Source organism: Mesoplodon mirus, assembly GCF_964341445.2.
Source record: "Mesoplodon mirus genome assembly, chromosome: 8".
In the NCBI taxonomy this organism is placed as follows: Eukaryota; Metazoa; Chordata; class Mammalia; order Artiodactyla; family Ziphiidae; genus Mesoplodon; species Mesoplodon mirus.
Genome location: NC_138984.1, coordinates 35,832,190 through 35,849,541, shown reverse-complemented (window position 1 = coordinate 35,849,541; position 17,352 = coordinate 35,832,190). Strand labels below are relative to the sequence as shown.

Sequence of the window (17,352 nt, the reverse complement as noted above, 5' to 3'; positions counted from 1 at the left end):
ACATCTAACATCCCCTCTCTGGCCACATTCTTATCATTGACCTCTCTTATCCTCTCGTTCTGTTGAGCAGCTGCTCTGTGTTCTCAACAGGATCTCTCGTCCCTTAGTCTCTCCCTAGTCTCCCAATTCATTGTCCTCCTTCATTGCCCACAGACGCCTTGATCATCTACCTTATGATTCTCAGCCGCCGTATCCCCGAGTCCTAGGATCTACCACTATGTTTCTTAGAGTTCATAACCTTGAATCCTTCCTTTTGTCTGCTTCTACCTCTGGCTTGTTGAGGAAAGCCACACCAGTTGGCTCCATGACAAATCCGTGCCATCATCCGGCATTAGCGGCCCTTCAGTCCAGCTCGGCCCTCTTTCATTCATCTAGGCCATTTCCTATCACATTGCCATAAGGCAGCTCTAAACCTTTCTCCACATTTTAGCCCTAAGGCAAACTCTAAAACTCTCACTCAGAGGAAATACCTTCCTTCGGCTGTCCTCCTCAGGATCTCAAATTTCTTCTCTATCTTCACTCTTCCTTTCTCTCCTTTCTTCCTTCCTCAGAATTCTGAGAAAGAGAAAGAATCTGCCTTCCATTCCAAAGCTTGCCTTTCCACATGGATTTTGATACCATTTTCTTTCATTTCCTCTGGGACTTTGTTTCATAATTTATCTCCCGTCTTTCCTCTCTTCAAATTCTTTCTCACTGCCGGCTCCATTCTCCCGTCACTCAACACACTCAGGCACTCTGTGGAGATGAATTGTGTGGTGATTGTTTTAAGATGGATTGGAGAGAACAGAAACCAAGCCAGAGAGTCCAATTAGGAGGCTTTTTCCAGAGTCCAGGTGAAAGGCAAAGGGAACCTGTCCAAGGTAGTGAAAGAAAAAAGAGAGAACAGGTGAGACTCAGAGAGGATTTTGTTGTCAGAACGACCTTGAGTTAGTTGTTATTTATGACGTTGCCTTATTTTTCTATGGCTTTGTCAGCTCCTTGGGGGCAAATACTGTGTCAGATTCATCTCACAGATTCATCTCACTTTCTCTCATGAAATCTGGCTTGGAATGAATGGTTAGAATTCCCTCAAAATGTTTGTGTCAGGGGGAGTGCGGGAGAGGGAGAGCAGCGCTCTGGAAGGTATATTTTTTTTAAAAAGAGGATAGCTGTTGAGACAGGGAAAGATGGCTCCATATTAGGAGGAAGAAAAAAGTAGAGTTTGTTCCTCAGTGTGTGGTCTGTTGTAGTATTTTCCCATTGCTGTAACAAATGGGACTTGCTATTACAAATCGCCACAAACATAGTGGCTTAAAATACCACAAATTTACCATCTTACAGTTATGGAGATCAGAAGTCTGAATGGGTCTCATTGGGCTAAAACCAAGGTGTCAGCAGGGCTACCTACATTCCTTTCTGGAGGCTCTAGGGGAGAATTCGTTTTCTTGCCTTTTCCAGCTTCTAGAAGCTGCCTGCATTTCTTGGCTCGTGGCCCCCTTTCAGCTTCAAACCCAGCAATGGCTGGTCAGGTCTTTCTCACAGTGAGTCAGTCGGACACTCTCTTCCTCCTTCTACTTATAAGGACCCTCATGGTTATATTGGGTCCACTGAGATAATCCAGATAATCTCCCCTTCTCAAGGTGATTTGATTAACAACCTTAATTCTATCTGCAGCCTTAATTTGCCAGTAGCCTAACATATTCACAGGTTGCTGGGGATTAGGGGGTGGTTGGCTTTGGGGGCTATTATTCTGTCACCACATCCTTGGACAAGCAGCATCTCCATCACCTGGTAACTTATTAGAAATGCACTCTTGAGCTCCACCCCAAGCCTCTGAATCAGAATCTGCATTCTAATCAGATCCCCAGGTGAATATACTTTAAAGTTTGTGGAGCCACTACTTGACTATCTGTAAGATTCTCTCAACTTTAAACTTCCCACAATTCTGTGAAAACTGCACTTTTTTCCACCTTCAAATCTTCATTATTCCTTCTAATCCTGGTTTCCTGCCCAAAAAAAAAAGTTAATTTTGATTTATATGCCTGGTGTTAATTCCCCAAAAGCCAGCCAAGTAGAACATGACAACACTTCTGCATATTTTTTACTGGCAGAAAGTAGATGTTAGAAAAGGCAATTAAATTATAGAATTATCCATGATGCAAAGGTATTGGTCTGCAAAGAACATTTTCTTCCCCAAGAAGATTCATAGGCGAACTGCCTTCATTAGAGTGTAGATAATATTAGTGGCCCAGCAAGTGAAGCGAAACGTACACAGATGAGCTGTTTTTAAGGCATCTCTGAACTGCTCAGCATTTGAGAAATGTGACCAAAGCTGATTATAAAATTCCTTTCAGAGCTGCAGGAACGGCAACCCATAAATAACTCTGGTTCTCAGTGGTGCAAAAAGGAAGTTGCAGGCTGTTTGACTGCTGTCCTTCTTGTAGGGGATAAGGTTAAGCTCACCTCCAAGATTACAAGGTCCTCAAGGCTGGGACCCACAGTGCCTGGGACCTAGGAGGCACTTCATACATTTCTGGACTTGAATACTTTTTACTACCGTATAATATGTTAAGCTGAATTACAGAGATGCACTGGGGGAAAAAACTGGATAAATAAAAGTAATATTTCAATGATCATCTTACTAGACTCCCTACTTCCTTTTGTTCATTCATCTATCTGAACATTTATGAATCATCTACTGAATGCCACCCATTGTTCTAGGCCCTGTGGATATACAGCTATGATCCCTGTCATTTACAAGCTCACATTCCAGTGGGGCAAATAGTCATATAAGTAAATAATTAGGGCAACATTAGTGCTAGATGAGGTCTGTGAACAAGGCTCGTGGGCCTCTCTTCTCTGAAGTGTCATTCCCATTCTATCAGGATTTATCTTTAAAATCGCCCATTTTTCCCCTTTGCCAGTTGGATTAGTAATCTGGCTTTATTACTTTTATTTTCAGCTCTAGTTACTAATGTTGCCCCTAGGCACTCGCTACTTGTTCTAGAAAATGAAACCTCTCCGACTCGTGCAAGTGAAAAAGAGGTTACTCTAAAGAACTGGTAGGGACTCATGGGACTTCAGGACAAGTTAAAGAAGCAGGAAAGCCAGGAAGTAAGGCAGCTCCAAACGGCCCCTCTTCATCTCCATTCTGGCTTCTCTCCCTTTGTGTGGAATAGTCCAGACGCCAAAGCAGAGAATCCGATTGGCCCACTTTGTCTTTTCAAACCCGACTGCTGCGGTCATTGTCACTATACTCTGCTTCCTTCATATCACTCACTTGGCACGAGTTGCAGTTGTGTGTATATATATATATAAATTTTTTTGTTTGTTTTTTTTTTGCGGTACGCGGGCCTCTCACTGCTGTGGCCTCTCCCGTTGCGGAGCACAGGCTCCGGACGCGCAGGCTCAGCGGCCATGGCTCACGGGCCCAGCCGCTCCGCGGCACGTGGGATCTTCCCGGACCGGGGCACGAACCCGCGTCCCCTGCCTCGGCAGGTGGACTCTCAACCACCGCGCCACCAGGGAAGCCCAGTTGTGTATTTTTTAATCTGTGTATTTTACATCTGTTTTCCTCGCTGCCTTTGGTAGTGACTGTGTCTGTTTTATTACTGCTGTCTCCAGCCACTAGTGCACGGCCTGACCATAGTAGGCATTTAGTAAATAACTAAATGAAAGAATGAGACTTGGGCAGGAGGTGGGGGTGGGGTGGGGGGAGTCTGGGAGTGCGTGCTATTAACCACCCTAGTGATGGGCTTCCTTGTGGTGCCACTCAACTTGCAGGAGAGAAAGAGATTGAGAAGAGCCTTGGGTCCACTGACTGCTCAGCAAGGCTGAGGAGGAAGGTTCTAAAGAAGGGAAGTATATGGGGGAATCTCCCCCAAATAAGGCTTGGCCAACACTCTAGACACACATTCTTTCCATTTCAAAGACACACCAACCTTTATACCTAGAGAGACCCTTCTCCTTCATGGCCCAGTGTAAATGCTCCCACCCTTTCCTTTTTAAAATTTATTGAGCAGCTAATATATGCCAAATTCTATATCAGACACTTTACATGCATCATCTCTTTTCATTTTTACTGAGACTCTAGCTGGTCATATCCTCATTTTACAGCTACAGAACCAAGTTTCAACAATTTAAGCAGCTCATCCAAGGTCATAGAACTAGCATATAGCAGAGCCAAGATTGGAAAATAGGTCTGTTTAATTCCAAAGCTGCTTCTGCGACATTTGGCTGTTTCCTCTATATTCTCCCTTCCTTGGGCCAACTTAACTGCTCCCTTCTCTGTGATACTACAGCCTTTTTCATAGAGGCAGCACAGCGTTTTACGTGCTTTCAGGTACGGACGGTTCTGGAACCACTGCTACACTGTCTGTCTTAGGGCAGGGACTGTAGCTGGCTCCCCTTTGTGCCCTCAGTGCCTGTTACCTTGTGGAGGCTCAACCAATACCTGTCTGCTGGGCTGAGCTTTGGAAGGATAGGCAGTTACTATGCTATTTTGTATTTTTAAAACTCCACAAAATACCATGAGTATCTTATTATACAGAAGTCTCATAAATATTCTTCCCATCTCTGTTGTTGAAAGTTAAAGAACATATGTCTATTCTCCATAACCATATAATGTTTAGGTCATATCACAGTCTACAGAGACTCACCTGCCTGTTATTGTGGATGGTAAATACAGAGTGATGGGATGGTCCAAACACTGGCAGAATATTCCTTTGACTCAAAAGAGCAGCCTGAATAAGGACCTACCGTATAGCACAGGGAACTCTACTCAATACTCTGTAATGGCATATATGGGGAAAGAATGTAAAAAAGAGTGGCTATATGTATAACTGATTCACTTTGCTGTACACCTGAAACTAACACAACATTTTCAGCTCAACTATACTCCAGTGGAAAAAAATGGTTTTAGAGGGTAGAGAATGAAGAAGAGCTTTATAGCGTATTTAGCAAAACACCACTGTAGCACAATTTCACATATGAATTAATGGAAAAGTAATAAAAATATTAGCATGACATGTCAAAAAAAAAGAGCAGCCTGTATAGGTACAAATTAGCATTCTCTCATTCAACAAATAGTTATTAAATACCTACTATGTGCACATTGTTAGCCACTCGGGGTGCGCTTGGCAACAATGCAAAGGCTGAGAGGAAGGTTTTGCCCACATGTTGCTTACCGTTTAGAAGACACACCTTACACAGACACTTAGGCTGTGACGTAGAAGATGCTAAGGTTAGGAGGCACCCACTGATAAGGTCTGTGAGAACCGAAAGGAGACAGAGATGACTTACAGCAGGGATGGTTGGGACGGACTTCACGGAACACATGGCATCTCAGCTGGAGTGTAAGATTTGGGCAAGTGAACACATCTCAGGTCAAGGGCAAAGCTCGCACAGAGGTAGGGGGCCAACACTGGGCTTGCACTTATCTATAAAGGGCAGAGCAAGAGGGGCACTTGGAAAAGCAAGTGGGTGCCCAGTTGTTGATGGCCTGGAATCCAGGTTGTAGACATTTAACTTTACTCTTAAGGAAGGTGGGGAAATAGTCATGATTATACTTGAAGAAGAGTAGTCTGGCAACAGCCTTAGGGGTGAATTTGCAGGGGAGAGACCAGAAGCAGAGGGAGCTGTTATTTTCTGTTTATTTGATAATACTGGGTCTTTACTGATCACACAGCTGTGTAGGTGGATTGAAAACTTCTGTCAGAACCATTTTTTGAAACTCAGACATAGTCTAAGTGACTCATCAGTAAGCCAAGAAGAATTTCTAAGGTATCATCATAGACAGGCTCAAGAAATGTGCAGTGTGAATGAGGAAATCTAACAGCTCTTAAACCAGACAAGTCAGGTCCAGGGGAGGTAGGTTAATGTGGGAAGCTGAAATCAAACATGAAAGCCACACTGCCTTGCTGCTTACTGCAGTCAAAATGACGCAGGGCGGGCCTGAGGCAGAATGGGGCAAAACCTGCCAAGCCAGATAGAAAGCCCCAGAGAGAGGAGAGAAAGGGAGATTAGAATGCTGACGTTAAATCAAAACAATTTTTTAAATGTTTATTTTTTATCGACGTATAGTTGATGTACAGCATAAGTTACAGGTGTAAAATACAGTGAGTCACAGTTTTTAAAGGTTATACTGCATTTAGAGTTATTGAAAAATATTGGCTCTATTCCCCACGTTGTACAGTATATCCTTGTAGCTTATTTTATACGTAATGGTTTGTACCTCTTAATCCCCTACTCTTATCTTGCCCTTCCCCTCTTGCCTCTTACCACTGGTAACCACTAGTTTGTTCTCTATATCTGTGTCCACTTCTTTTTTGTTATATTCACTAATTTGTTGTATTTTTTAGATTCCACATATAAGTGACATCATATAGTATTTGTCTTTCTCTGTCTGACTTATTTCACTTGGCATTGTACCCTCCAAGTCCATGGATGTTGCTACAAATGGCAAAATCACATTCTTTTTTATGACTCAGTAGTATCCCATTATATATATGTGTATGTGTGTATATATATATATATATATATATATCTCACATCTTCTTTATCCATTCAGCTGCTGATGGACACTTAGGTTGTATCCATATCTTGGCAATTGTAAATGCTGCTATGAACATTGGGGCACATGTTATCTTTTCGAATTAATGTTTTTGTTTTTTTCAGATATATACCCATGAGTGGAATTACTGGGTCATATTATAGTTCTGTGTTTAGTTTTTTGAGAAACCTCCATACTGTTTTCCATAGTGGCTACACTAATTTACATTCTCACCAACAGTGTTCGAGTGTTCCCCTTTCTCCACATCCCTGCCAACATTTGCTGTTTGTGTTCTTTTTGATGATAGCCATTCTGACAGGTGTGAGGTGATATCTCATTGTGGTTTTGACTTGCATTTATTTCCCTGATGATTAGGGATGTTAAGCATCTCTTCATGTGCCTGTTGACCATCTGCATTTCCTCTTTGGAAAAATGTCTATTCAGTTCTTCTGCCCATTTTTTAATCAGGTTGTTTGTTTTTCTCTGGAGTTGTGTAAGCTGTTTATATATGTTGAATATTAACCCTTATTGGTCATATCATTTGTAAATATTTTCTCCCATTCAGTAGGCTGTCTTCATTTTATCAATGGTTTCCTTTGCTGTGTAAAAGCTTTTAAAATCAAAACAACTTTTGATGTGCAAAAGGAAGATTCCTCAATAGCAAATTGAATTTGCCAAACTAAGTTTAAATTAGTAAAAGCAAAACAGGGGAATGTGATTTGGGAAAGGTAAAGCAGTTGCTAAATGAACCACTAACTAAGGGGGCATATTGTCACCTGACATCCTGCGCCGCTGCCTGGTTGACCCCCCTGGAACGCATGTTTATGGCATGAGAACCTTTGAGGGATGCACTCACGTGCAGCTGCAAACAGTGGGCTTTGGGGTGAAGCTGCAGCAACAGACTCACCAGCTTGGGCTGTGGCAGTGAAGTAAAGGCCATGTATCTGAAGCATCGCCGCCAAAGACAGCCTCTGCAAAACAGCCACTGCAGGCGTGAATTTTATGAGTTCTCCGCATGCAAACTACCATTAGTCATGCATTGATTGATCCATTGCTCCAGGAGCTTCATTTCCAAATGCAAAGGCAGCTTTTCAGCACAACCTCACTATAACACTGCCTTTGTCATCCACTCCTTATATTTTAAACCTCCTTCATAAGGAGGTTTTTTTTAGATTTAAATGCTTAGACCCCTTATGACTGCTGCATCTTGAATAGTGACACTGTGAGGTTCCTGTATTTTTTTTATTTTATTATTATTATTATTTTTGCGGTACGCGGGCCTCTCACTGTTGTGGCCTCTCCCGTTGCGGAGCACAGGCTCCAGACGCACAGGCTCAGCGGCCATGGCTCACGGGCCCAGCCGCTCCGCAGCATGTGGAATCTTCCTAGACCAGGGCACGAACCAGTGTCCCCTGCATCGGCAGGCAGACTCTCAACCACTGCGCCACCAGGGAAGCCCAGGTTCCTGTATTTTTATGCGTGCATATGAGTGCCTGGATTTCTGCATCTTTCTCAAACACAGTTTCATAGAAAAATAAATGTAGTGAATTTATAAATAAGAAGGTGTAGAAACAATACTACTCTGTTCACATTAGCCAAGTGCTGTGATTAAAGCAGAATCTTGGCCCAGAAATTCACTAGAATTCAACATTACAATGGAATATCTAAGAATAGGCAGAAATTATTTTTTTCATTTTTTTTTCTCTTTTCTTTAAAACTCGACATTCCTGTTTTAACTGTGTCTTCCTCCAGGAGTTATATGCAATATTCATAGTTATATTTGATATCAGAACTCAGTTACTGACAGTATTCTAAGGATATGTTCAGTGCTAGGATATATAAAGTGACAAGGATAGATGTCTTCTATATCCTACCATGGTTGATTTTTCTTTTTTTCTTTTAAAGAGGGACAGGCAAGAGTAGTATAAACATCTAAAGAAGTATCTCTATAAGCTCGGGTTTCTATTATATTTTGCCTTAACATAATAAAATAAATTATGTTTTGCAGAGGAGAGACTGGAAACAGGGCGAACAATTATTTTATGTTTATTCCATACTTCTAGCTCTTTACTGATCACACAACTATGTAGGTGGATCGAAAACTTTTTTTTTATTGAAGTATAGTTGATTTACAACATTAGATTAGTTTCAGATATACAGCATAGTGTTCAGTATTTTTACATATTATACTCCATTAAAAGTTATTACAAGATAATGGCTATAATTCCCTGTGCTGTACAATATATCCTTGTTGCTTATCTATTTTTTTCATAGTAGTTTGTATCTCTTAATTCCATGCCCCAATCTTGCCCCTCCCTGCTTCCCTCTCTCCACCAGTAAGCACTATTTTGTTTTCTATATCTGTGAGTCCATTTCTGTTTTGCTATATACATTCATTTGTTTTATTTTTTAGATTTCACATATAAGTGATATCATATGTGTTCTCTGACTTGTTTCACTAAGCATAATATTGTCTAGGTTCATCCATGTTACTGCAAATTATTATTTAGAAGGGCATGACTGATGTGGTAATAATGATGGTAATTATTATTAAGAAAATTTATATAATACTAACCAATCATAGTGGCTTGAAATGCTAGAATTTTATTTAAAAGAATTACATTAGAAGGACAACACGTAATGCTTATACATAACTCCGGTGCACTGGTGCCTGCTAGGCCAATTGTATTTAGTTTTGGACATGCACTGTTAATGATTCTCCCGGGTCAGTGCAGGTGTTTTTGTTCTTGTTTTTGTCCCCATCTTGGCTTCTCTTAAAAAAAGAGAGATAAATGGGGAGATTTGGGTCAAAGGGTATAAACTTTCAGTTACAAGATTAGTAAGTTCTGGGGATCTCATGCACAGTATGGTGATTGTATACTGATTCATATACTTGAGAGTAGATCTTAAATGTTCTCACCACAATAAAAGAAGTGGTAATTATCTAATGGGATGGAGGTATTAGCTGATGCTATGGTGGTAATCATTTTGCAGTATATAAATGTATCAAATCAACATACTGTACACCTTAACTTACACATAACTTAAATATAATGATATATAAATATACATTTATCTACATATAAAATGTGTATATGACAAGGATAAATTAGAGAGAGAGAGAGAAAAGAGAGAGAGCTATCTTTCTAACAGGATGAATGAATAAGAAAGGACAACACAAAAGGATGGTTATGGGGTGCTCACAAGACCTAAGTCTTTTGCATAGCCTTGTAGGCTGCATGATCTGGTCCCTGCCCGCCTCTGGCCTCATCTTTGTACTTTGGAAGCCTCAGCCTCTGCCTCCCTCTATACTCCCTCACCTGTGCCTTGCTCCACATTCATGCTGTTCCCTCTGCCTAAGATGCCTTTCCTCTTAACCTCCCACCCTTCTCTTCTCCCCTGTCCTTCAGATTTCAGCATACCTATATAAAGTCGTCTCCCTGTCCTATGATTTATAGCATTTATCACAATGTATAAGTATGTATTTGTGTGATCATTTGAACAATTTGTGCATCCCCCTCTAGTCTATAAGTTACAGGAAGTTTGGTGCCTTGTCACACAATAGACATTCAAAAATTATTCACTGAAAGGATTTTTAAAGAGAGCAAGAGAAAAAGTGAGAAAGAACTTAGATTTGAAGAAGTTAATATTTTTTAAAAATAGAGGCTAGGAAAACTAAGAACCGTAAAGTAGAGAAAAAAATCAAAGGACTCTTGTCACATATATACAACTCTGTGTGTGTGTGTGTGTGTGTGTGTGTGTATAATTAGAGTCCTTGAAAACCCCTACATATGTAGCATTTCTGAATGTCAAGATTCAAAGCCAGCTTTCTATAATGTCAGAACCTCTCCAAGTTATAAACTCATATCTTGTGCTGTTTTCTCATTATAATCTAAATACTCTTACATGTACATTGATATGGAGTAGGCTGTCTATTTTCTAACATAATTAGGAAATAGGCTATGCTGCTTAATTGAGTGTTCTGGGCAATAGAATCACGTTACACATTATCATACACATACAATCCATAGTCCATGAATCTGATTACAATAAATTGCTTGTAACTCTAAAACTCAGTTTAACCATTGATGAAAACATGTAAGGATTGTGCAGTGCTTTTGTGGTCATCATTATGGATGCTACTCACCTTGGCACCATGCAGTACTCTCATATTTGTCCGTAGTGGCTGAAGTAATCCCCTTGATAGAAAGCTGGGTGAGCCAGGTTTTGCTGAAGTGGATAGAGCGTCCTGTAGTAATTGCAAGTTCTGTGAGATAAAGGTCAATTAATTCTATTAGGCAAGAAGAAAGAACATGTGCAAAATTTGATGAAGAAATACCTATAGGTCATTAAAAATTGAATATCAGCTTAACCTGTTGAAGTCCTTAGCTCTCATATATGTATTTACTTTTACTGTTTTAAATGTTTGATTTTCAGAAGTGTGTTGGGGAACGTTTTCCATATTATGGCTAAGATTGCTATTTCAAAAATACAATGCCCCACATTTTATATCTCTATAAAAATTAATGGAGTTTCACAACACGCTTCTGTGAACCTCACTATGACTGTCTCCACTGTGCAGATCAGAGAAGCTGAGGCATGAAGCTATTTCTGTAAATTTTCCAAAGATCTGCCCTGAGCCCACGGAGAAGAGAGCCTGAGACAGAAAACTATCTGTGTCCTCACTGAAAGCACACCTTGGGTGCATTTGGAGTCTTGGGGCTGGGTTGGTGGGGGGAGTAGGTTGCAAAACCAGAGTTGGCTTTTCCCACGTGCAACTCCAGTCCTAACAAGGACGTCTCTGTAGAAATGTGTATTCAGGTAAAGAGGCTATCAAGGTGATCACCAGGATTAATTTTTAGTGGTCTGAAGTGCCTTGAGTATGCTTCATGGCAAGAAGGTAGATTAGTTGGCTTTTCAAGGCCTTTCTAACAGTTATTATTCTATCCAGTGAGAGACTAATATGGATGAAAAATATTCAAAATGTTTACCCTTCTTTTTCTTTTCCTCTCCTTTGCAGATCTATGCGGTTCGATCAGTTGTTCCCAACAAAAGCAATAATGAAATAGTTCTGGTGCTACAACAGTTTGATTTTAATGTAGATAAAGCAGTGCAGGCCTTCGTGGATGGTAAGTATACATGTCCCCTGAACCTGAAGATGTTAGAACTAGATATTCCATATATTCTGTATTTTTTTCCTTGAATGCATTGAATACCAATTATTCACTAATACTTTAATTTTCATTAAAATGTGCTAGGTTTTAAAAACACATCTACATATTAAGAGCAGAATTTGGAACTTCTTTTTTCCTCATTGGGGAAAAAAAAAAGACAGACTGTAGATAGTTTGCAAAGGATAGATTTTATAATGCTGCTAATTCCATTGTCAAGCAGTCTGTCCAATTTGTTACTAAACATGTCCTTTATTTGATGGCGCCCTTGTTAATGGAAGATAATGTACTTTACTCCTGATCTGGGAAGCCTTCTCAACTCTTCAACCAGTATGGTTCTACTTGGCCTTACAACTGGAATCCTTGAACTTGATGCTTATGTAGCCTGAGAGGACTGGTTTAGTCTTTAATATCCTTAGTTTATGATTTTGAGATTACCTAATTAATCAGAATATCAGTTCATCTTATCTACCTCTAGAACTTTTTGCTGTCTAAAAAAAAATGTTTTTTTGGACAGCCCATTGCCAGTGACGGTATAGAATCTAAAGTCTCAGGAATGTATTTATTCTATAAATGGATAACCTACTGCTTTAGATTTCCTATAAATTATGGGAAATTCTTCTCTCCTACTCAAATTAAAGTTCCATTTATGAACAGAGATCTCATACCTGTCCTTAGTTATCATATGTCTTCTGTCCCAGCATTAGTTTCTGTTTTGTCAGTGTGGACTAACTAAACATAGTCTGACCGAAAGGTCAGGGAAGACCTATCAGCACATTCCTCGGGTTTATCCTAGTTACACTTTATTTGTTAAGGACAGTTTGATTTACTTACTTTCCTAGGAGTAGAATAATCTTCCTAAGTTCCTACATATAGTACAATTGCATTTCAGATAAGGTCTTGGAACCAGGCAACACACTTACATTCTGATATCTGCAGTCAGGGTTTAGGGTCCTAACTGAATTAAAAATGATTATCATTCAAAATAGACCTGCAAGCAGACCCACGGTACATAACTATTCTGACTGTTTTTCCTGCTTCATGTACAAGAATCTTTACTCACCAGATACAAATACAGAGAATGTGATTATTCCTCCACCTTTGCATCATTTAGTGCAATTCGTCTCAAGAAAAAATTGGGGGAAACATGCATATCCTGGCTCAGATAAACTCTTTTCAGGTTTCACTTGCCAACATCACTCACACGGAAAAAAGCTTTAGGAAAGGAAAAAGGTTATTATCCCCATGCCTCCCCAGCCTCAGTTGGATTGAGGCCCCGACATTCTCCATCATGAAAGTTTTTATTGCAGAGTGACCCCTGATGAGATGCACAGATACTCAGTAGCTGCTGGACTGTCATCAAATCCGATCATATTTAAATAGAGCACCATGCTTGTCCTTCTTGACATTTTCACCTTGTCGGTATTGAGGTCTCATTTTTAAAGACTCCTCAATTGCTGAGAAACCTCATATCATTTTGGATGGGGAGCAGTCAGAAAACTTGTTTAAAAATCACTGAAAATCAGAACTAATTGTTAAGAATCATTTACGAGGCACACTAAAATCACTCTGTCTGAGCGGCTTAAAGACCTCCAAGCAGTTTCAGTATAATTAAAGTTTAATAACAACAATTTCAAAATTGTCTGTAAACATAGTTATTTCTTCTTCAGAATTACCCTCTAAAAGCTTGTTGTCCAAATTGCAAATAGAATTTATGTCAAAATATGCAAATTAGAGGAATAATTGAATATTGCAGTTGAAAGCAGTAAGCAACTCACCTCCCTCCTCTGATTAAAAAGAACAGTATTTAACATTTTTTAAAATTTAATTTTATCTGGAAAACTGAAGTTGAGCTATAAGTAAGAACTACCCTAATGATTATTAACCACTGGTGTGACTTACGAAGTAACCTAGTGAAAGTGACTTCCTAAAGTTCTTCAAAAGGAAAATACTGTGAAACATTAATTCTCTGGGCAAATTAGAAAAAGACCAGCCCAGTTAATAAAAAGACTGAATTATAGCTTACTTTTAAGTGCAGTCTTATTATTTCAAGTACATGTAACGCAAAAGGCCTAAGAGGGGCATTGAATTGGAAACTGTGAATGGATAGGAATAATTAGCCTTTCTCAACATTAGTCTAAACACTATGGCCTTCTGCTTATCAACCAGTAACAGTAGACTCAATAATTGGGGCCCTACTAATTTGAAATGTGTTATAAAGACCGGCCTGAAGTTTATCTTTGTTTAGCCAACACACTCATTGTAGAGAACCATTAGTATAATGAGACTGTATGAGAATGCTTAAAATTGTTAAAAGGATACATTTAAGGGCTACTCTTTTAGAAGCACCTATTTAAATGAGAACAACTGGTCTACTCATTACCAATAACTTATTGTTGAAATTACCCCCAGCAGAGTTGGAATGAGTGAAGAACTTACTTAGACTACATGAAGATACTTATTGTAGCTGACCAGTGGTTAAGCATTTCTTTTAAAATGTTTTCTAATTTAATCAAGTTAGGCTTTTCCTGTGCATCTGAGCAATGCCACGTATGCATGTGAATGGCATTGACAGAACCTAGGACTCAACTTACTTGATGAGCTCCTTTTGTTTCAAAGTGGAACCTTGCAAAGACTGCATCCCATCCCTATTCACAGTGATGAGAGCAAAGCTAACATCAGATCATCTGGCCTTCTTATCACCCTGCAGGTTGTGAACATAATGAGTAGAGAGGCAGAAAATGAGCAGGAATAGCCAAACAAAAAGTTAGGATTCACATGGCTAATAATATTCAAAATCTCATGTTTAGCCTGGAAGATTAGAGGTATTTTGATTCATATATCAAACAGAACAATTTTAATTCTACCTATGGCAATGAAGCTATCAGAAAATTCTCAAGATATATTTCATTTTCTCTAAGACAACATAATGATAAAACAAAGTCAGCTTCATGTAGTGGGGCTTAATACTTTGATAAAACCAAGATCATGCAGTGAATTTAATGAAAATCTGGGAATAAAAAATGAAACTGACATTTTTATTAAGGTAGGAGGTATCAAAACAAATGAAAAAGCGGAAAAAAAAAATCGCTACCAAGATGGAAAGACAGAGATGAATTTTGTGTGGTGCTTTATTATGTGAACGCATGTTGAAGATTCTTTGTCTTTGTCTAGGCAGTGCAATTCAAGTTCTAAAAGAATGGAATATGACAGGAAAAAAGAAGGTAAGATTGATATTGATTGTAAATTAGTAGCATCTTCCATCAGAACCTTCATGGTTGTTATCATTTTAACAAGGCTGCCGATTTTGTGCTTCTTTCAAATATGTTAATATGTACACCCAGGAAGCTTCCAGATTCACAACTCTCTTAAATTACCAGCCTCCCTCCCTACTAATGCCCTTGTTTTCTGTTCAAGTGTTTTTAACCACCAGGTGTGCTTTAGAAATCCCAGAGTTTTCTTTTTAAGTATTAAGGCGAGCCCAACCAGAGAATTCAAAGGATTCTAGACGTTAACTTGCCTGAACATATCCTGTAGCACAAAGGAAAAAATTAAGGAGTGTTTTAAAGATACTTGAAAAGCCCTAAATATATTTTCACATGTTTTTCCAGCTGAGAGAATCTGTCCAGGGCTGCCCCGAGATACTTTTTTCCTGAGTTCTAATAAGCTAGATTTTTAATAAAGGAAGAAAAAAGGAAAGCGCCTTAAAGCCATAGTAAGTAAGGGACCTGTTTTCCCTTCTTTCGAACCCTGACAGACTGACTGCTCCTTGAGAACAGAGGGGAGATTTTACTCTGCCCCTCTCAAGTTATTTTGCTTTCTTGTCTAGTCACACAGTCTCGACTTATGGGCGCACGTGCGGTATGCAGCGCACACACTGGCCTCTGTCTCCAGAACATGCCTTTCTGGTCTTGTGAGTGACCATGGAGCACTGGAGCGCTCACTAGCTCCAGGGAGGTGCAGCTTCCTTCTTGTTCTTGGCCTGTAACCTGTTTCATGACTTTCACAAAACGTCTGCTTCTCTTTTCAAAGTAACTTCCCCACCCATTCCCACTATTCCCAGAGAAGCCTTGTGTCTTGGGAATCCCAGGGTATACCCTTCCCACTGAGGGAAGATGGCAGGCCTGTGGCACAGATTTTAAACAAACACAAAAAAACAGTATTGCTTTCATAAAATCCCGAGATTACTGAAATTACTGGAATGATCCTTTCCTCCTTTTTCTCCTCCTAGCTTCATGGAGAATAGGAAGAATTATGATAATTTTTTTAACCTCTGTATGCCACCGTCTTTGACAATCTCTGCTTATCTTTAATCATAGCTTCCCAGGCTTCTATGTGAGATGAAGACAATTTGCAGGTGATTGAAAGGCAGTATTTATACTTACCTGGAAGAATTTCAGATGTGTGGTTTGGGTATGAAATTTCTCTGATGTGAAAAACAGAGCAGACGGCAGCTGCAGACCCAACTCATTACTAAGCCTCCCTCTTAGAGGTTCAGTGGGAAAACTGTCTCCCCAGCCCAGGAGATGCAGGGCTTGTGTGGGAATAAGTGCCCCTGGGCCTTCCTTTACCCAGTCAGTGCATTCCTCTCCCCTGGAGGAGCCCTTACTCAGGGGCATGATTGTGGTTTCAAAGGAAAAGAAGGAGAACGGGGAGGAGAATCAAGAGAAAACTGTTTCTTTTTATTTATTTTTATTTATTTATTTATTTATTTATTTGCGGTACGCGGGCCTCTAACAGTTGTGGCCTCTCCCATTGCGGAGCACAGGCTCCGGACGCACAGGCTCAGCGGCCATGGCTCACGGGCCCAGCTGCTCCGCGGCATGTGGGCTCTTCCCAGACGGGGGCATGAACCCGTGTCCCCTGCATCGGCAGGCGGACTCTCAACCACTGGCCACCCGGGAAGCCCTTCTCTATTTTTTTTCCAAATGTATTGAAGAACAAAGCCGGGCTGATGTTCAGCTGGTGGGACACTGATGCAACAGGCAGGACAGTGTCTGCCCTGATGGGCCCCATGTCTGCTCTCATTGGCTGAGGCCTGCACCAGGGTCTAAAAGTTTTCAATGATCTAGAATGCAGGGTTGTGTTATTTTGAACTAAATGTAACTGAAGTCTTGTAATGCCGTTCAGGTAGCAGCGGAGAGATCCAGATACAGGTGCACAATGCGAATCCAGGTAGACCCACGTGGGTTCAGCGTTCCTTTGTAGCAGTTGTCCACTCCAGCTTAAATATTCATGGGGATGATTCCCGGACAGTGACAGCAATCCAGGGATCTCCTGGTTGGTTGGTGCCTTTTCCTAGACCCAGCCTGGACTCCCCCCCCCCACCCATCGTCTCTTTAAGAAATGAGACCTCTTCTTCAATAGCACAATAGCTGAATTCAGGTTCTTCCAGGGCAGTTATCACAAGACTCTACTGTATGACCATTCAAATATGTAGCAACTCAATGTGCTCAAATAATGTGTCAGCTATTGAAGCCATTTCCTGCTGCGTTTTCCCTTTTAAAGAAAACTTTTTGTTTCCTATGCTTACGAGGTAAAAGTTTATACAGCTCACTGTAGGAAAGAAGATATTTACATTGACTTGGGTGGTTAATAAAGACATAGGTGTTTTCACCCATTCTATTAGAAGAGCCAGAAAACAAAAAAAGG

The 17,352-nt window shown here is 40.2% G+C and overlaps 1 protein-coding gene across 6 annotated transcripts in view; it reads left to right on the top strand.

Annotated features, from left to right (window-relative positions):
- The window catches only part of SPATS2L (spermatogenesis associated serine rich 2 like), a 176,684-nt gene that overhangs the window by 97,163 nt on the left and 62,169 nt on the right, over window positions 1-17,352 (top strand). For all 6 annotated transcript variants that reach the window (XM_082630130.1, XM_082630134.1, XM_082630131.1 and 3 more), the window contains 2 exons: window positions 11,550-11,658; window positions 14,875-14,924. In XM_082630130.1, the coding sequence (XP_082486256.1) occupies window positions 11,550-11,658; window positions 14,875-14,924 (159 nt within the window). The remainder of the gene's footprint in view (window positions 1-11,549; window positions 11,659-14,874; window positions 14,925-17,352) is intronic.